The sequence below is a fragment of the Rhineura floridana genome, chromosome 7, assembly GCF_030035675.1.
Source record: "Rhineura floridana isolate rRhiFlo1 chromosome 7, rRhiFlo1.hap2, whole genome shotgun sequence".
NCBI lineage: Eukaryota > Metazoa > Chordata > Lepidosauria > Squamata > Rhineuridae > Rhineura > Rhineura floridana.
The window spans coordinates 72360814-72382833 of NC_084486.1; the positions used below are offsets into that span (position 1 = coordinate 72360814).

The following is a 22020-nucleotide window of genomic DNA, read 5'->3' on the forward strand; positions in this document are numbered from 1 at the left end:
ATGCCTGGGAGAAGAGGAAAGTCTTCACCTGGCACCAAAAAGATAACAGTGTTGGCACCAGGCGCACCTCATCAGGGAGATGATTCCATAATTTGGGGGCGACCACTGAGAAGGCCCTCTCCCTTGTTGCCGTCCTCCGAGCTTCCCTTGGGGTAGGCACCCGGAGGAGGACCTTTGATCTTGAACATAGTGTACGGGTGGGTTCATATCGGGAGAGGCATTCCATCAGGTATTGTGGTCCCAAGCCGTGTAAGGCTTTATAGGTCAAAACCAGCACCTTGAATCGAGCTCGGAGACATACAGGCAGCCAATGCAAGCGGGCCAGAATCGGTTTTATATGTTCAGACCATCTAGTCCCTGTTACCAATCTGGCCACTGCATTTTGCACAAGCTGCAGTTTCTGAACCATCTTCAAAGGCAGCCCCACATAGAGTGCATTGCAGTAATCTAATTTGGAGGTTACCAGAGCATGGACAACTGAAGCCAGGTTATCCCTGTCCAGATAGGGACCTAGTTGGGCCACCAACTGAAGTTGGTAGAAGGCACTCTGGGCCACCAAGGCTACCTGAGCCTCAAGTGACAGAGATGGTTCTAGGAGAACCCCCAAGCTACGAACCTGCTCCTTCAGGTGGAGTGCAACCCCATCCAGAACAGGTTGGACATCCACCATCCGGTCAGAAGAACCACCCACTAGCAGCATCTCAGTCTTGTCTGGATTGAGCCTCAGTTTATTAGCCCTCATCCAGTCCATTGTCACAGCCAGGCACCGGTTCAGCACATTGACAGCCTCACCTGAAGAAGATGAAAAGGAGAAATAGAGCTGCGTGTCATCAGCATACTGATGGCAACGCACTCCAAAGCTCCAGATGACCGCACCAAATGGTTTCATGTAGATGTTGAACAGCATGGGGGACAGAACTGACCCCTGTGGAACCCCATACTGGAGAGTCCAGGGTGCCAAGCAATGTTCCCCAAGCACCACCTTCTGGAGGTGACCTGCCAAGTAGGAGTGGAACCACCGCAATGCAGTACCTCCCACTCCCAACTCAGCTAGTCTCCCCAGAAGGATACCATGGTTGATGGTATCGAAAGCCGCTGAGAGATCAAGGAGAATCAACAGAGTCACACTCCCTCTGTCTCTCTCCCAACAAAGGTCATCATACAAGGCTGTTTCTGTGCCAAAACCAGGCCTGAAACCCGACTGAAATGGATCCAGATAATCGGTCTCATCCAAGAGTGTCTGGAGCTGGCCCGCAACCACTCGTTCCAGGACCTTGCCCAGGAATGGAACATTTGCTACCGGCCTATAGTTATTAAGATTTTCTGGTCTTCAGAAGTGGTCTCATTAGTGCCTCTTTCAGGCCGCCAGGGACCACCCCCTCTCGCAGAGAGGCATTAATCACTTCCCTGGCCCAGCCAGCTGTTCCATCCCTGCTAGCTTTTATTAGCCAAGAAGGGCAAGGATCCAGCACAGAAGCAGTTGCATGAACCTGTCCAAGCACCTTGTCAATGTCCTTAAGCTGCACCCACTGAAACTCATCCAAGAAGTCGGGACAAGGCTGTGCTCTGGATACCACGCTTGATTCACCTGCTATAACACTGGAATCTAAGTCCTAGCAGATGCTAAAGATTTTATCCTGGAAGTGCCTAGCAAATTCATTACAGCAGGCCTCAGATGGTTCTACCATGTCCCTGGGGCCAGAGTGTAATAGCCCCCGGACAATTCTGAAGAGCTCCGCTGGGCGGCAGGTTGATGATTTGATAGTGGCAGCAAAATATTGTTTTTTTGCTGCCCTCACTGCCCCTAAATACAGCTTACCATAGGCACTTACCAGTGTATAATTGCATCCACTAGGAGTTCACCTCCATCTGCACTCAAGCTGTCTCCTATATTGTTTCATCGCTCTCAGCTCTGGGGTATACCATGGAGCCGTACGAGCTCTACACAGGAGACGGCGCTCAGGAGCAATCATGTCAACCATCTGGGTCATTTCTATATTCCACAGTTCGACCAGGGTTTTGACAGGAGTGCCAGCCCTATCAGCCGGAAAACTCCCCAGAGCCCTTTGGAAACCATCCGGATCCATTAGTCTCTGGGGGCGGACCAACTTAATGGGTCCCCCACCCTTGCAGAGGGAAAAAGCTGCTGTAAGTCTAAACTTCAGCAAGCAGTGATCTGTCCATGACAGAGGGACTGATGTAAGGCCCCCCACATTCAGATCACCAACTCCAGGTCCAGATTAAAAAACCAAATCTAGAGTATGCCCTGCTACATGTGTTGGGCCAATGGTATCTTGGGACAGTCCCATGGTTGTCATGGAGACCATGAAATCCTGAGCCGCCCCGGATAAGGTGGCCTAGGCATGGATGTTGACATCCCCCAGAACCAACAGTCTAATAATAAAAGTATATGACAAGAACTGAATTTGTAACTAAGTGAGATATAGAAAAATAAATAAGGTATGATTTTATATTATTTTATTTTGCTCCCAAAACATCAAACATAAAAAAGAGTAGAACCAAGTTTCACCCTCCTCCCCAAAACCTTTTTTTGTTTATTATGAAGCTTTTTTTTCTTTATAATTACAATTTCTTGACAAGGAACACAGATATCATGTATTCCTATATGTTTTTCAAGAAGTCAAAAATAATGTGGGAATTTCAAACCCTGCAGGCACATCTTTCTTGCTTAATGATGTCAATGAATTCTGAGATGCAGTGAAAGTGCTGTGCATTATTTGGGTTATTTGGATTTACTTCTACTTTTACAGTATGGCATTAAGAATCAAAGCACTTCAAATATAAGGATGTGGCAGCACTGATTTCATTTACTGTTATCATTAGCGGATAAAAGGCCAGGAAACTCATGTCAATACAGTAATACCTCAGTTAACAAAGTAGATGCATTCCTGGGCATTACTTTAACAAAAAACTTGGTATCAGAGGAGGAATAACATAGAAAGAAATAGGATAGGTTCTTACAGCTGCTCATAGATGATGGAGGCAGCTTCAACAGGGACTTTAAAAGGTGCTCACCAGGCACCACCCCACCCCACCCTCTTTCCCCCTTCCCCTACTCTGAATCATACTGGATCCTTCCCTCTCCAGCCCTGGAAAAAAACAAGAGATCACTTTAATGCAAACACACATGCTTGTCACTTTCACCCAAGCAAAGCAGGCTATCCCTTTATTGATAGCAAATCAAAGACACAGGCTTGTCAATTTCACATTGAAGCAAAGACACAGGCTTGAAAGTTTATCCATAGCAAAGCAAAGACACAGGCTAGTCAGTTTCATCTGAGAGCAAAGACACTGGCTTGAAAGTTTGTTTATCCATAGCAACGCAATGCAGGTCAGTTTCACCTTTAAAAAAAGCCTTAAGAGCTTCCTTCCTGGAGGATTTGTTAACTGAGGTATTACTGCATCTAACTATGTCGTAAAAAAATTGAAGAATTACCAACCATAAAATGTTCCCAAAATAAAATCATTGAATGTTCATACAGAATAATTTATATAATTTAACAACTGATATGGAATCCACCAAAAAATAAAAGAGAAGTCTGAAGTCTCCAGACGTTTTCTAGCAGATGATTTAAAAGATGTCTAATTCTTGAAATAGTTCGTTACTATTTACATTGTTCTTCCCTTTTTGTCTTTTTAAAAAGGACAGTTACAGAAGGGATTGAATCAGTAGTGAATTCTCTTTATGCGTCAACATTCCACCAACAATGGAATTTGCTGACTTAATTGTACTTTAAATATACATTTAAATGACTGAAAGCTTGATTACTTGTACTCACAGTTGACACTGATCTCCTTTGATCCCTTTAGTTGTGCAGAAGCATTTTCCTGTTTGCATGTGACAAATATTCGCATGTCCACTGCATGTGCAAGCTGTAAAATCAAAGAGGAAAGAGATTTAGCAACTATATTATAATCACATACTATTTATATGCATTTTACAAATTTATAAACTGCTTCACAGCCTATAGCCATTGCAGTGGTGTTTTATCTGTTTATATAATGATATAGCCCTGGGACCATGTCAGGGATTTCACTAGTTTCTCATCCTCATTTCACGTAAAACAGACTTCTGCAACCCTTTCACTTTCACCAATTCATAGAGAATACTTCTTTAAACCCTCCTAGTAGCACATATGGAAGGCTTTAGGCATGAGATGACACCACCGCTGAGAGTCAATATAAATATTGAACTATGTTGTAGGTTTATTAAAGGGATATTATTTTCAAAAGGGAATAGAGTTGCTTATTTTGGGACTCTATAGGTGCTCGCTAACAGTTTCTAAAGTCTCCATACACACTGTTGTTTACACCAGCCTCCAAGTGGCTCTCCCCATAGGCCAATTTCCCTCACCCCAACCAATTACTTCCACAGCCCAGTCCAGCTACTAGGGCCAATCTGCCTCTGAGCCCCAAAGCTCCTCTGATTGCACACCTGGCTGTGGGAGAGTTTAGCCAGTGTTATCTCCCCACTTGTGTTATTTCCCTCTGGCAAGACCTTACTTCAGGGCAGCTCCTCAGACTCACAAAGTCACTGGCTCCCTTCTGATCTTCATCAGACCATGATTAATGACACCCTGGATAATGAAACATAGGTCTCAGTCCTTCATTCAGCTACTTTCACCATCCAGCTCCTCACTCTATCACCAACACCAACTCCAACTGCCCTTTCCAACTGCTATCAGATACCCTCTATTGTCTGGAACTTCCAGCCAATCAGAAAGAATTTACCTGAACAGGCCCCATATACTGGAATCTTAAAGTGTTCATGTCCCTCTCCTCTCAGAACTTGTCACCAGGCAGCAGCTGCCAAGCAGGATTGAACAATGTACCAAAACAAGGTCTCATGGCAGTCACAAACATCATATAATATATATAATTTTTTGCACAAACACATATACAACATTTCTCCACAGACCATATGATAAAGAGTGGGTAAGAAATTTTAGAGATGGAGATTAACATGAGATACAACACAAAAACCTCCTCTAGGTTGCACACCTTAACATGGTGAGGGTGAGGGGTTAGAGTGTTGAAGAAGGTAAGAGCAATGCCGTCAGTAGTCTAGACCAAGAGGCTAGATTCCTAGCAGGGTCACCCAAGGTGGAATGGTCAAAGCTGAGACACCAGACTAAGATGCAACCAAACTCAGAGGAACCACCTCTGAATATCTCTGACCATGAAAACCCTATCTAAAATGCAACACGTGATAGTGCTGGAAGATGAGACCCCCAGGTCAGAAGGCACTCACTGAGCAATTGGGGAAGAAGAACAGACAAGTCTGAGTAGTGCTGTGACTAATGACGCTACTGGGTCAAAGACGAAAGGAAGCCCAGAGCCAGATGCGCACAGATGCAAAAGGAGAGTCCAGAGTTGTACGACGCACACAATAGGAACATGGAATGTGAGAAGCATGAACCAGGGAAAGTTAGAAATTGTCAAGCAAGAAATGGAACTCATCAACATTACAATACTTAGCATGAGTGAATTAAAATGGACGGGAATGGGACATTTTCAATCAGGCAACTACAAAATATTTTATACAAGAAATGAGAAATTAAGAAGAAACGGGATGCTTTAATAGTGAGAAGTGATGTAGCAAAAGCAATTAGGAGATATAACGCAAGGTCTGAGTGAGTGATACCATTGAGATTAAACAGGAAACCTATTAATATAACCATCATCCAAGTCTACTCTCCAACAGCACAGAAGAAGAGGAATTGGAGAGATTTTATGCAGAAGTACACGACGAAATTGATCACACACCAAAACAAGATATGCTGATAATCATGGGGGACTAAAATGCAAAAGTAGGGAACAGAGAAGAACTAGAAATTGTAGGGTAATAGGGCTTAGGAGATAGAAATGAAGCAGGAGAAAGATTTGTTGAATTCTGTGAAGTCAATAATTTGATTCTTGCAAACACATTTTTTGCACAACCGAAAAGACGACTGTACATGTGGACATCACCAAATGGTCAATATAGGAATCAAACTGATTATATAATTGGTAGCAGAAGATAGAAAAGTCCCATACTTTCTGCAAGAACAAGACCAGGAGCAGGATGTGGTACAGATCATGAACTCGTAATATCGAGAATCAGAGTAAAGCTAAAGGAGAAGAACAAAGCAATCATAATGCCAAAATACAATTTAAATAACATCACAGAAGAATATAAAGATTAAATAAGGAACAAATTTGAGGCTTTAAACTTAGTTGATAGAGAAGAACTATGGATTGAAGTCAGAGACATTATCAGGGAATAATGCAAAAAGACAATATTTCTAGTTAAAAGAAAAAGACCTCAATGGATGACTGAAGAAACTCTTAAAATGGTTAAAGAGAGAAGGAAAGCAAAAGCAAAAGGAGATAGAACACAGTCAGAATCCTAAATGCAACAATACAGCAACTAATACGTAGGGACAAAGAGAACTATTACAATAGTTACTGAATAGAAATGGAAGAGGACAACAAAAAAGGTAGAACAAGAGCCCTATTCCAAAAAGATTAGAGAAATGAAAGGGAAATTCAAACCAAGAGTAGGAATGCTGAATAATCAACAGGCAAACACACTGACCAAGATGAAATAAAAGGAAGATGGAAGCAATACACTGAAGAACTATATAAAAGAGATGCAAGGATGACAGATTCATTCAAGAAAGAACCATATGATGAACCAGAAATTTTAGAATGTGAGGTGAAAGCTGCTCTTAAAATACTTGGAAGAAACAAATCACCAGGAACAGATGGCATGCCAATACAATTACTACAAGTTACTGAGACTGAATCTGTCCAAATTTTGACAAACATTTGTCAACAAATATGAAAAACTAAACAATGGCCCATAGACTGAAAGTGTTCAATATATATCCCAATTCCAAAGAAAGGGGATCCCAGGGAATGCAGTAATTATCGAACGATTCCCTTAATATCTAATGCAAGTAAAGTAATGCTCAAGATTCTACAACAAAGGCTCTTACCATATATGGAGCGAGAAATGCCAGATGTCCAAGCTGGATTTAGAAAGGGAAGAGGTACCAGAGATCATATAACAAACATACATTGGATAATGGAACGGAGCAAGGAATTTCAGAAGAAAATCACCCTGTGCTTTATAGATTACAGCAAAGCGTTTGATTGTGTAGAAGATCATGAGAAACTATGGGATGCTTTAACAGAAATGGGGGTGCCACAGCATCTGATTGTCCTGATGCGCAACCTATACTCTGGACAACAGGCTACTGTAAGAACAGAATATGGAGAAACCAACTGGTTCCCCATCGGAAAGGGTGTGAGGCAGGGGTGTATTTTATTACCCTATTTGTTTAATTTATATGTACAACATATCATACGGAAAGTGCATTTTGACCAAGATGAAGGAGGTGTGACAATTGGAGGAAGAAATATAAATAATTTAAGATATGCAGACGATACCATACTATTAGTACAAACCAGTAATGATTTGAAACGAATGCTGATGAAAGTTCAAGAGGAAAGCACAAAAGCAGGACTACAGCTGAACGTCAAGAAGACTAAAGTAATGACAACAGAAATTTATGTAACTTTACAGTTGACAATGAGGCCATTGAACTTGTCAAGGATTATCAATACCTTGGCACAGTCATTAACCAAAATGGAGACTACAGTCAAGAAATTAGAAAAAGGCTAGGACTGGGGAGGGCAGCTATGAGAGAACTAGAAAAGGTCCTCAAATGCAAAGACATATCACTCAACACTCAAGTCAGGATCATTCAGACCATGGTATTCCCGATCTCTATGTATGGATGTGAAAGTTGGATAGTGAAAAAAGCGGATAAGAGAAAAATCAACTCATTTGAAATGTGGTGTTGGAGGAGAGCTTACAATGGACCGCAAAAAAGCCAAATAATTGAGTGTTAGAACAAATTAAACCAGAACTTTCATTAGAAGCTAACATGATGAGACTGAGGTTATCATACTTTGGACACATCATGAGAAGACATGATTCACTAGAAAAGACAATAATGCTGGGAAAAACAGAAGAGAGTAGAAAAAGAGGAAGACCAAACAAGAGATGGATTGATTCCATAAAGGAAGCCACAGACTGGAACTTACAAGATCTGAACAGGGTGGTTTATAGCAGATGCTATTGGAGGCCGCTGATTCATACAGTTGTCATAAGTCGTAATCAACTTGAAGGCTCATAACAACAACACAAAATATAAAAGTTCTCAAATCAATTAAAACCTTTCCTACAAACTCTAAAAACAATAAAGCCATTTTTACATATGCACAATTAATTATAGTAATGTAATATTAGTAACACATGTAATTGAAGGACTGATACTATGATTCAATCCTATATTTGGTAGTAAGAAAGGCCCCAGTGAATAATACTCAAGAAGAGGAAACATTGTGGTATTTCCATTGATTTTGTGGTGTTGGTGGTTCTTCAGTCAATGCTTAAATCATGTGTTACCTATAATAGTAAATGAGTAGAAAGAGGTTTTAGGTTGGTTCTAATCTTGGGAGCCGAGTCCTAAGAACTGATTATTCTGATGAGATGATTGGTAGGTTTGCCTACTGGCTTCTTTTTGTGTGTGTTGTGAACACCTACTGTTTAAATGCATGACTAATTTATATTGAGGAACACATCAGAGTTATACATGCCTAGTCACATATAATAAAAACCTTTTAAAAAATATTACTTTTGCAAGAAAAGAAAATGAGAAGGAAAAGAGACCGAAAAAACTGTTAGCTCATATTAACAAAACATTTAAACATCTAAACATCCATTTTTGTTTACATTTATAGATCAATATATGCCAAATGACTAAATATGCATCCAGGCAAAGTTGGTGTTTATAGAAGGTAACAAGGGTGTTAAGGTCATCAAACGATTGCATAATAGTTGGCAGGTATTTGTCCTTCCAGGGATTAAGCAAAACTCTCTTTGCGACCATTAAGGCCCATAAAGTCGATTCTTGTTGCCCTGCTGTTAATCCCCATACAACAGGAGGGCAACTTAAAAGTACATGGACATTTGCAAAATTCAAGGATTTTGCCAATACAGAATTAACTCACTAATAGGCAAAAAAAACCTTGCAGTTTAAGAACATACCTATAGACAACAGATATTTCTATCAAACTTTAAAAAGCAGGGGAATTGGGCAGCTATAGTGAATGCACCAGGAGAGCAGGAGACCTGACCTTTCTCTCTGAGTTACTGTAATGCCCTACAAATTGGTAAAAATGCAAACACAATTTGGACTGGTCTTTCATAGTCCAATCCACTTCCTGTGTAGCTTGGAAGAATTTGGTAACATGCAATGGAATAATAAGACAGAAGATAATAAATACGCTTTACAATGAGATGTAAGATAGACTTGCTTAAAATTAGGTTAATCTTATTATTCCAGAACATAATAAATGAAGACCATTGTTCAATGAATCTATTTTTCTCCACTTTTCTCTCTCTTCAAGTAAGTTAGTTTCAACACTAGTACTATTTTCCAGATGCTCTCAAATCAATCCAGAACTGGAGGTGCCAAGTTATTCTTCCAGGCTTTGGCAATCGTTAATTTTGCTGCTATCAGTAAATTTAAGACTGTTTCTATATCTGATTCTATGTGCCCTCTAAGTAATTTAACAATATTTTTGGACCATTCGGTAATCACACCTCCAACATTTATTCTGTGCTGTAAAGGTAAAGGTGTCCCCGCACTTGTACTGCGAGTCGTTTCCGACTCTTAGGGTGACGTCTTGCAATGTTTACTAGGCAGACCATATATATGGGGTGGGATTGCCAGTTCCTTCCCCAGCCTTTCTTTACCCCCCAGCATATGCCGGGTACTCATTTTACCGACCACGGATGGATGGAAGGCTGAGTGGACCTCGACCCCTTTTACCGGAGATTCGACTTCCTCCTTCTGTTGGAATCAAACTCCGGCCGTGAGCAGAGTTTCAGCTGCATTACCGCCGCTTACCACTCTGCACCATGGAGGATCTGTGCTGTAGGGTATACAATATTTTAGATAATCTGGATAAGGTCAAATACCATTGATATTGAATTTTATAAAAGTTTTTTTTCAAAGTTATTATTCGAGGTGGTATTTGGGTCCAAATCCATTCCCATTCTTTCATTGTTATTTCTTTTTTGAATATCTCATCCATTTCCTCATAAACCACCTATATTATTTAATTTCATAATTATAGAATCGATTTTACCAATTATTCCCTTATTGTGTTCTGCTAATAACAAAATTTCAAACTCAGTTTCTTCCCTTAATAATCCATACTTCCTAAACAAACATGCTAATACCTCTCTTATTTGAAAGTATTGCTATAACTGTGATCTCCAATTAGTAATCAAATCAATGTTTTCTATATATGATTTAATACTATATCCAGACACTAATTCTTTAACACCAAGTTTTTGCAGCAAAACATACACTACACGGCATCCACAGTGAGGTAACATGCCATTTTAAAATTTCTTCCTTTACCAGATTACATGCAGATGGGCAAATCCAAATTTGTATGGGGGAAATTGGAGGCAGTCACTTGGATGAGGAAGCGTGCGGACACCACAAAAAATAAAGACAGAGACACATGCAGCTCCCAGTCCACATGAAACTCCCATGTGGCTGAGCCCTGGGTCTTTGGCTCAGCCTGGCAGCACTTCCTCACTTGCTGCCTGGGTCCTTTTCCCTGGGAGAAATGAGCAAGTAACTCCCATAGGCAGGCAGAGGAAGCAGGTGGCTCCAGCTGCACTGCTCTACCTCTCCACGTGGCCCTCTTGCCTGCACATAGCCTGGATGGGCCTCACTGCTCATCCCTCCCCACACATGGGACACAGCTACAAATATACTTGCCCCCTCTGTTATCCCTCCCCCCCAAAGGCTTTTATGGTGCCACTACTGCCCACTGAGCACCCCTCGGCCAATCTCCTCTAGCCTCCTTTGGCTCTTGGCTGCCCTGCCCCCTCTCCCCTTCCTCCTCTTCTGGACCCCCAATTGTGGCACCCTGTGTGGGCATCTGCCTTACCAGTTCCAGCAACGCTTGAGCAACTCACTTGGGCTGCCTGGAGAACTGACTGTGCTCTGCAGCCCTTCTCCCCTCCCCCAGTTTCCCCATTTCATGGATTCATGCAAGAATTCCTGGTCCTGAAAGCAAAATTTAGAACGGTACCACTTGCTGAAGTCTGTTCATTCTGCTTGAGAATTCTGTGCCGCTGATGGATGTGTCTGGTGCCTTGGGGAACGGTCTGCAGAATTGCCTGGACTTTTAGGGCAGGAATGTAGCTATTTAGTCACCCATTACACCATAGGCCAACACTTGTTGCCTAACCCTTGAAGGCGATGAGCCGACTCTTGGGAGTTCCCACTCAGAGAGAAGAAGCTGCTTGATTGACACACAAAGGTTGGCGGGGATGGGGATTGGGTGAGCCAGGATTTTCAGGAGCAGTCACTATAAGCAAGCAGGCAGGTGGGCGGGCAGGCGGAAGGGGTCACCTCCTTGTCTTGGGGCAAGGAGGTCCCATCCCTGCAGCCAGCCGGAGGGACGGAGGGAGGCAGTGGCGGCAGCATGGTTCTTGCCCACCCCAGGGCTGAAACACCCCCTACCCCGTCCTCCTCTGCTCATGCTCCTCAGAGTTGGAGAATGGGATTTCTATGAATCTCTGCTAAACTTACCCTTATTATTATTATTCAATTCATTTCATGATTATTACTGAAAATAATTTTGTCACATAGAGGAGGGGGGTGTCGTATAGGAGGGGGTGTTAAAAATGATCCACTCCGGGTGTCAAATACACTAGGTACGCCACTGCTTCTGACCTCACTTCCTTACAGCCATAGAATCAACAACAGTGGTTCTATGTGCTCAGCTCAACCCCCTTAAACCCACTGATGATGCAACTTGTTTGCATGATGGCTTGTTTCTTGCCCAATGGTGGTAAAAGAATTCACACACTGGGAAGTGTGGCTTCAATTGCTGTTGTTCCCAATCTACTGCCTGTGACGGTAGACCAAACTATGTGTGTTTTCCCTCTGTCAGTTATTACTCACTGGAATTGGGTTGGCTGTCAAAGGGAGTTTATAGCAGCCCACAGGGTAGGCAGGAAAAGGCAGAGGATCTTCTTAATTCACACTCACTTCTCAAACCTCTCTCTACAGTGAAAGATCAAGTCTGTAAAGAAGTTTGGAGTAGACACATTAAAAGGCAGGCAGGGGATTGCCAACCCTGCTTGATATGGTCTTTTTGCAGAGGATCCCTAGTCAAGTTTTACCAATAGCACAATCCTAACCATATCTGCTCAGAAGTAAGTCCTCTTGAGTTCTATGGGGATTAGTCCCATAGTAAATGTGCTTAGAATTGCAGCCTTCTGGGACATTCATCTTTACTCCTGAGTGCTCTCATCTAACATCTCCACAACACTAGGCTCCCTTCTTCCTACAATGTCCTTCTAGTGACTGGCCTGGCCTGGGGAAACTTAAACCCTTCTTGCCAGAAGCAAATAGGCTAGATTAAATGTTCCCTACCCAGGGTCCCTAAGCAGGTGAGAAGGAACGATTCTGTCATTTCAGTTGGACCTGGGACAAAGCATTTTTTGTTTGTTTGAGTGGTATCCTCCAAGCAACTGTGGTTAATGCTTAATGAAATCACTAAGGCCTGCCCCTGAAATCTCAGGGCTTGGGATGCTTCTGACCTGGCAACCCTAGTGCCACACGAATTCTTTGGTTTTTCCTTTGTTTCCATTGGTTATTTGCATCTTGCTTTGTTTTTGGCAAAGTATATTTGTAATACTAAAAATGCTGAAAAGAAGTTAATCTTCTGGGGCTTTACTATGTCTTGTTTTCTTTAAATTCCATTTCTATCACATTATTACTTAGGAGGATTACTTTTTGCAAAATTGCCAAGCTTAACAGATTCTCTGTTCCCCCACTATCCAAAAAAGAAAGAAAATGGACTAAATTCTGCAGCATTTTAGGATGGAAATATATGGGTACAGTAGTAGACCATCTGCTCACAGAACACCTTTTTTCTTCAGATCCAGCATTCAGATTCCTGATTGGTAACAAGACTTATAATTTTATATATATGTTTAGGGACAGGGGGATTAAGGACTATTCAGACTGGCACACTGAGCAGACATTTTCATATCTTGGGCCCAGATACAATTCACAATACCCATTATTGATTTTTTTAAAAAATACCTCTAAATTCTGTGTACAGTTCACTTTATTGGTCAATAAGCACTGACAAGTTGAAAGGGAAAAAACGGGAAGGATGTAGCAAAGGAATAGGAGGAACTGGCGACAGAACAAAGCAAAGGAGTCAAAGAGCAAAGTGAATACAGGAATTTGGTCAGCAGTCAAATTCCAATGATGTCAGAATGACAGCACTAGCCACATACTTGATTATTTCATTGGGAAGGCAATTCACCATCTACCATTTTAATCACATTCTTTATTCTTACAGACTAGTGACATATGTCCTCCCTCATTCGTTGTAATGTAAAACTATTGATTTTGTACACAAGGCTTTTCACTTGTGAGGACATGCTGGAATACTGACATTTGCATTATAATCCATGTAAACGTTGATCTTTTTCTAGAATCTAAGTATCCAGCTCCTTGGTCAACAAAATCCTCTTTTATTATTAGATTATTAGAACAGAGTTTCAACTATGATGGTCCATTACAAGAGACAAAAACAACCTGCCACTTTTTAGACACAATCAGAACGTCAATACTTTTGCATAATTGTTATTCAATTTTGCAGAGTTAACAAAAGTAGCAATACAAAACAAGCATCAAGAACAACAGTGAACCACTTTTCTCAAATCTTGGAAGATGATGATTAGTGTGTAACTGAGCATCCAATGAAGGTATACTTCTAAAGAGGTCCATGTGAATCTTTTATTGCCATTCTGTGTATTCATGTATATAATAAAACAATAACGTTCCTGCCCATTTGGCTGGGGCGGATTTGCCTACACCCTATTATTGGGAAGGCTTGGGAAGGTTCCAGAAAATTGTGTAATAGGTCAGCTGGTGCACCTTGACCAATTGGGAAGGGTTTTGAGCAGCTATATATAGCCTGCTCCTCCTTAAGTGCGCGCCTTTTTTGCCTTGTGGCACGCTCGCACTTAGCTCTTTTGTTGGATGGCTTCAGCTTCCCTCGCTGGATTTCTTCGTTCCTGTGTTTCCTTCCTCCCATTGCAGCGACGCAGCTGGGCTGTTACAGAGTCGGTGCTGGTTTGTGGCGGTTTTCCCGCCTTCCTAGCTGCATGTTCCCCTTCACTTGCTCCCTCACAGATGCCACCCCAGTGTGTTAGGGAGTGTGTGTGTGTGGTTTCTTTCTCCTCATTCCCACTTCAGCTGTGCTGCGGGTGAATAAATTCCCTGTGTAATAGCGGGCAGGCGTTGCTTGCTTGGCTTTTGTTGTTGTCGTTGTTGTCTGTTTTTCTTTGCCTGTTTTGCTCCCTGCCTGCTCCGGCGTTATTTAGAGCCTGGGGGGTTGTTTCCTTCCCCTTTTATCCCCGCCCGTCAGCTGGTCAGCGGGTAGATAGCGGGCAGTTTAAAAAAAAAAAAACTGCGGGCAAGCGTTTCTTTTTTGTTTTGTTTTTAAAATCTTGCTGCTTGCTCTGCGACAGTTTGTGAGTTATAGTGATTCCCCCACCCCAATTTTTTTTTTTTTTTAGGGGCCTTTTGAGCGGCATGTTTTGTGCTGGTCTGTTGGAGAGAGCCTTTTGATAGTGCGTTCCAGCACCATTCCTCCCCCCCCATTTGTTTTAAGGGCCTTTCCTTGCGCCCTACTGGGGCCTTGCTGGACTGGGATTTGTCGAGGCATTTTGCACGAGCACCCCCCACTTGTTGGTATCCTCTGTCAAGCCCCCCCCTTCCATTCAGCCTGCGCTGTAATTCTCCCACCCCTTATTGGGTGTTGTGGGAAGTTGGGTCGTTTACCACCTCCCCTTGCACCCCCTCTTGTTCCTTTTGCCGCTTTCATGGGGGAGGTGTGAGTTGCTTCAAAGGGTGGTGGGGTGTCTGTTTTGTCTTATTAATTTATTATATATCATACAATTTTATGATTATTAAATCAATGGATAATTGCATAATTTAATTTTAGGATAATTATAGATATATATTTTTATTATTAAATAAATAAATAGATAAATACATGAATTCATTTTAATATATTTATAGATATATATGTAAATTTAACACACACACCCGTTCCTTTTGTTTATTGCTTTTCCCCATATCAATTTATTTTATATTTAGTTCTGTTTGTACTCCTACATTCATCTTTTGGTTTTTAAAATGCTGTTCTTGATCATTTAGCTTCATAATTTGTTGCATTTATTGTGCATGGAGAAAAAGTATAGATGCTTATGTAATATCAGCTAAAGGGCAATAGATAATTTATTTTAAGGTGAGTTCATTGGAATCCCACATCTCTGACTTCTTATGTGGCTTCAAAATATGTATAAGTGTGATTCAGAGAAAGGTAATTTATGCTATGCAAGTCTCTAGTCTCTAAGACTGATCAAAAGGGCCGTGGCAGTATTATTTCATTGAGAGTTTGCCAGGTCCCTGAATTGTGCCCAGTGGCTGCAGTGCGTTTATTTCTGTCAATGAGGTCAGTGGGCCAGCATTACCTCTTTATACATGCGGATGGTTCTGCACTGACTCAATTTCAATTTTGGGCCGTTGTTTGGCGGGCCTTGTTGGCCAGTGGTCGCGATGCTGGAGTCTATGGGCTGCATTCCTTTCTGATTGGGGCGGCTACGGCCACTGCCCTCGTGGGCATGAGCGTTCTGGATATTCAGGCGATTGGAAGGTGGCGTTCTTCCGCTTTCAAGTCTTATATCAGGTATTGATTCTGATGTATTGTTCTTTCTTTCTTAGGTGTGCTGAGCCTTCCGGTGCCTGCGAGGGTCGTCCTGTGTGGCCACTCGATTTTATTTTGGGCCCATCGGAGAGCCTTTTCTACGCTTGCCGGGGACACAGCTGCAGCTTTCTGCTAGAGCAACGGTTGGCTGGGTGGCTCAGAGGGGCATGCTTTGGGATGCGCTCATGCCTTTGGTGTGTCACCTTATGGCATTGCTTAACCGGCCAGATGTGTTGGTGGTTCATTTAGGGGAAAACGACTTGGTGCAGCAGCCAGGTATGGATCTGCTGCTTAGGATCACCCAGGATTTTAATGCTCTTATCCAGTCATACCCGGACCTTGTTATAGTGTGGTCCGACATGCTGGTGCGACGTGTTTGGAGGGGTGCACTGCACCCCAACAGGATCGACAGTTCCAGAAAGTGTGTGAGTAAGAAAGTTAGGAATCTAGTTTTGTCATTGGGTGGGGCATATATTCCACATGATAGGATTCGTTTTCATGCTCCATATCTGTTTCGAGATGATGGTGTCCATCTTTCGGATATTGGGTGTGATTTGCTATTGGAGGATTATAGGTTGGGTTTGGGGGCTTTGTTTTCTTTGGGTTGAGGGGACCAAGCTTCAGCTGATCCCCTCTTGTGGCGTTGGATTCGGGCAGGTGAGGTAATTGGGGTTAAAATTGAGGTGGATGAGGCATTTGGGAAAAGGGCACCCCCTGGTGAAACATCAAGGCATAATGTCTTGTGTGGATCCGGGGGGTGTCCACGTGGGACCGGCTTGTGCATCATGGTGAACGCCTGTATGGTGGGGCCAGGATGTGGAGGTTGGAACCACAAACCTGACTCCGATTGCAAGGAGGGAGAAGTTTTCCCACATCCTTGTCTGGGGAGTTGCAGTACGATGTGACTGACTTGCCTCCTGGTTGGGAGGGTCTAGACCCTCATAGATAGGTTGAGCCTCACCTGCCCGAAGGATTTGAGATTCTTTAATTGGCGGATTGGAATTTGATTGACTATGTGTTATATTTTAATAAATATAACATTTCAACCATACATGTGTCACGAGTCTTCCTTGGTGTGTGGGCAATACCAATTATCAAAGTAATTGTTAGCATTATTAACATATTGAGTCAAATGTACGTCTGACGTTGGTTTTTCTAATACATTTTATATGCCATACCACCTGTCTAGTGATGGTTCTTTTGGTTCCCGCCAGCACCTGCCTATTAGTAATGAAGCAGTCACTATCGAATAACAAATTGGGACATCATGAACCAGATTCCCATTCTACTTCCGTACACCAACCTTGCTGCTTTGTTGAACTATGAATTCTCCTTAATGTTTGGGGAGTTAGATATTATCTCTGTATAATTATTAATTATATTTCCTATATTTAATTATATAACCACACATGCACCCACCAAGTCCTTCCCTGATATCCCTTAGAGGCCCCTTCTCACCTTTCACCTCCCCATTGCAATTATGCTAAAAAAAGCAATCTAATTGTGGTATGAAGATCGACTTCAGAGGTGGCCACCACTTAGGAGGGAAGGGTTAACTCTCCTATCCTCCACTATAACACTCACACTAAAGACTATCCCCCCATACCACAATAAGGCCTGGGGGGGGAGCCTTTTATTGGGGAGAACAAAAAGTTTATTTTAAGCCTAACTGTAGAGGGGTGGGCATTTTTAGATGGGTCACAAGCTGGGAAGAAAAGGGTTAAAAATTACATGTCCACCTGCTGCAATTACATGTGCAATGTACTCCAAAAAAAGGCTATTTCCAAACCTAGTTGGGGGGGTAACTTCCTGGAGACTGCAGGTGGTGAAGGAGAGTTATCCTTTCCTCCCCAGCTGTACTGTCCTGGAAGGCCCCCTCTCAAATTAGGATTGAAGAAATTGTGGGGTGGGGTGTGTGTGGAGTTTCAGTGTGGAAGGTTGCAGTGTGGGAGCGTGTATAGATGCAGTGTGGTTGGTGGGGTGCTTACAACAGTTTCTCAGGTTTTCAAATGTGCCCAGAAGCCCAAAACTGTTGAGCCCACAAGTCCCAGATTAGATAGACAGATAACAGATGATAGATATTCCAGCCTCTCATATGTCCCATGGTGTTCTTAGCTCCTCTACAGAACCACTGTTTTCAGCTAATGGTACTACATAAATATGAGAAACCACCACTTAGGCAAAAACTCAACTTGCATGACACGTTTTTCACATCTAGAAAGGGATCTGTTGGCCTGTTTTTTACTTCAGCATTTACAGAAAAATGTACTTGATGGATTTGCATCCAGGTAACTCTTATGGTGTGACAGGTTGTACCTGTGCTATATCTGTAAGAGATTCTGCTTATATAGATCCCTAATTGTGCTTACCACTCTTTAAGTTGGATATATTTGTCTTTATCAACAAATGGGGGCTGCTTAGAAAGGGTATTAACAGAGAAAAGGGAAAATCCAGTGTTTGCCCTTGTATGTCCTAAGCATTTCTTAGTAGAAAAGGATTTATGATGGACTTTAATATTTTGCCTTTATGGATCAGGAATGCCCCTACTTTATCTGATTTTTTGTCCTCACCATCCATGGAAATATATTTCCTCCACTCCTTATTTTATACTATATTTATCCTCTGAGTTAATCAGTATGGGTCATAATACCACTAAAAATGTAGTATACCTGATCCTCCCTGAGATCGATACTTAACTGAGAGCCTGATCATACGGTACACCTAAGAGACAGAGTCCACCTCAGTGTTCCACCACAATGTCACAGAAAGACTGCAAGGAGCACAGAGAGAGGTTCGCGGGTGCTTTTCCTGAATTATGGAATTCTCTTGTCCTGGAAATTTACCAAAATCTTAATTTGATTGCCTTCTAGAAACTGTGTAGGATATTTTTATTCACACATTAGTAAGGGAGTAATGGGGTAAAATGAGGGTTTAATCATTGTAATAGGGGTATTTTGATTAGCGTTGTGATGGCCACCAACTTGGATGGGTTTAAAAGGAGTTTAGACAAATTCATGGAGAATGAAGCTATCATTGGCTACTAGTCATGATGGCTGTTTACTGCCTCCAATATCGGAGGCAGTATGCCTGTGAATTCCAGTTGCTGGAGAGCACAAGTGTGAAGAGTGCTGTTGTGCCCATGTCTTGCTTGTGGACTTCTTGTGAGAACAAAATGCTGGACTAGATGGGCCTTTGGTCCAATCCAGCAGGCTTGTTCTTATGTTAGAATAGTTAAGCAAAGCATTTACTGAATGGAATCCTTCACCACAATGTATGTGTCTCCTTAACTTGGGATCCTTGTTATTTCATTGCTTTCTACCAATCAAAATTTCTTCAAAATGAAAAGCATAAAAATCCTGAAATCCAGTAGCAACAGCAACTGTGCACGTTTTAGATACTAATTTGCTTTTTTTCCCTGTGTTGCTGAAGTTGGACTTGAAGATCTAGAGAACAAAGTTAACTCTGTCAGTTTCAAAGGAAAATGAGCATCTGCTTTTCCAAAAAGGGTAAAAAACATTTTCCAGGATCAAACCCTAATGACTGCCTTATCAGTATCATTCAGATCTTCACTAGTTCCGATGTATTTTCCCTCAGTACCTTAAACATACTGGGTGGTATTCCAACTAACTTGTTCAATCAGCACAAGGATTTATGCAAGTAAACTTCCTCCTCCACCACCCATGCCTTCTAAATATGTTCTGGGATTTCCCCCCAACCACCAGGAATGGATTTGGGGAAAGTGCGGGATACACATGGGGGGAGGGAGGAGGTTCCTTCATACAAGTGTAAATCCTTGTGCTGATGGGATTAGTTAGTTAGGTTACTGCCCACTATATTTGATATTGATCAATTTGATAAACTAACATTACCTTTATTGGACTGACAAGTCTCTACATTTTCTGAAATAAATATTTGTTACAGCTTCAGCCAGCAGTTATATTGTTTCCAGTCATGCAAATAAATAGAACAGTATGAATTGCTAATACAACGGCACATACAGGGTATATCTAGCATTAAATTGTATCATAACCTCTTCAGTTACCATCAATATAAATGTTCTTGTGTATTAAAAATGCAGGAACAGCAATGGCATGTTTTATAGCACATTTGGTGAGAAACATACATTACACTTCATTATGTTTGCAAGTCTGTATTTATTTTTTCCACTTGTCTGCCCTTGACAAATGCACAACATATAACAAGCTTTTAATATAAGCAATGTGTACTGTTTAATTTACCACAACCTAAAGCATAAAGCTCGATTTTATAGCAAATGATTACAAGACAGTCCAATAATTAAAGAATCTCAGATAGGAGAATGGCTACAGTAGGGCACCGCTTTACGGTGCTTCGCTTTACAGCGATTCGCTAATACAGTGGTCTCAATTAGACGCAAGCCCCACTCATACGGCGCTTGTTCCGCTTTTATGGCAGTTTTTGGGCATCGCGCACCATTCTATTCAATGAGTTCCGGTTTACAGCGGGGGTCTGGAACGTAACCCGCCGTATGAGTGGGCCCTACTGTATTTGCAATGACACTGAACTATTAAATATACTGAATGGCTTTGATTGTGAGGGTAGCAATTACTGTATTGTATTTCTGCACTAAAAGTTGGGCAAAATGAGGTACCTACTTACATGTAGTTATACTTTTAGGACACTACTGTGAATTATAGCCCTCTGATGAGAGAGTGTGGACCTTACTGGAAAACCACAAAGCCTCCGTACTCATCTTCAGAACTAGACTTGGCCTGAATCACATAACATTTGGCCAAGAATTTAGGCTGGGCAGGGAGACTGTCCAAAGTTAAGACTGAGATAATGCTGTCAACAACGGATATGACCAACATGGTAGATAGATTCCAGGAGACTTTAGATGATCTCCACTGATTACTGGTTCAGAAATAAATCCACATTTTACATCTCCCCCCCCCCTACAAATGTATTGGCAATTTTGCTATCATATATACTGCCCATCTGGTGCACTATGCAGTATGCAACCTGTCCTCTTGGGGCTGCATCCAAAGTGAAACTTCAGTGGTGTCAAAAAATAATGCCTTCAAGTCAACTTGTACTTGAAAATTCATAAATAAAATTTAAAAACAACAATGTCTCCACACAAAGTAAGGTCATGGCAGACCTCAGCCTTCCATTGTATCTGACAAGTTTCCCCTCCTCTCCAAGTCAACTGCAACATAGTTGGTTTTTTTAAGGGTTATAAAGCAAGGAAAATTTTCCATTCTGGTACCATGACATCAACTATGCACCATCTAGCAAAATTACTTTGGGCAGTGAGTGGCCTGTTATACATTGGCTACCTTCATCCAGAGTAAGGCAAGTACATTGAGCATAACTAGAATACCACTCATTTGACTGCAAAAAACAAATGCTTAGTCATTTTCTGTTTGTATGAATCACTCAAAGCTAAAGATCACTGGCAACACTTGAACTCATCAATCATGCAGATTAGAAATCCACTCTTTAAAAAAAAAGTTTAAAAAAGGTAAATCTACACTGACCAACACCAGTCTAACTTCATGTTCACATTTAATGTTCTAAAATCATGAGATTATTTTACTTTGCCACTTTATGCAATAAGCATTTCTTATTAACTTGTATTTACATTTCTTATGAATATGCCTTCGTGTGATGATAGCTGCTATTTACCAAGTCTGAGAGCAAGTTACAACCGATCCATACATGCAGCTAAATAATGGAATTACACTATTTCAGAATGAAGGTGGAGGGTCCATGTTTGAATGCTAGTCCACTGTAACATACACATTATAGAAAACTAGCATATCTGGGAAATAATTAGATTAGAGCCCTCTCCTTTCTGTGCTTGCTTTCTATGGCAGGTGAAATTCTCTGACGGGAAATTCAAACATGCAGTCCTCCATTTACAGTTGGTGGGTCCTTAGGAGTTCCATACTATGTGATTTTCTACATATGTAGTCTGCCCTTAGCTAAAAGCTTTTCAACTGAAACAGCAAACAGCAGCTGTCATCACATATAGACATTCATAAGAAAGATTGACTATGGATCACTTTCTCTTAATAAACCAAAGTTTATTAACTCCCCCCTCCTCCCTCAATGTGCTGACTTCAGCACTTTTATCAT

At 41.7% G+C, this 22020-nt stretch overlaps 1 protein-coding gene across 6 annotated transcripts in view; it reads right to left on the reverse strand.

The window, feature by feature from the left end:
- Positions 1-22020, reverse strand: part of ATRNL1 (attractin like 1) — a 1089767-nt gene that overhangs the window by 716712 nt on the left and 351035 nt on the right. For all 6 annotated transcript variants that reach the window (XM_061635905.1, XM_061635908.1, XM_061635909.1 and 3 more), the window contains exon 20: positions 3801-3894. In XM_061635905.1, the coding sequence (XP_061491889.1) occupies positions 3801-3894 (94 nt within the window). The remainder of the gene's footprint in view (positions 1-3800; positions 3895-22020) is intronic.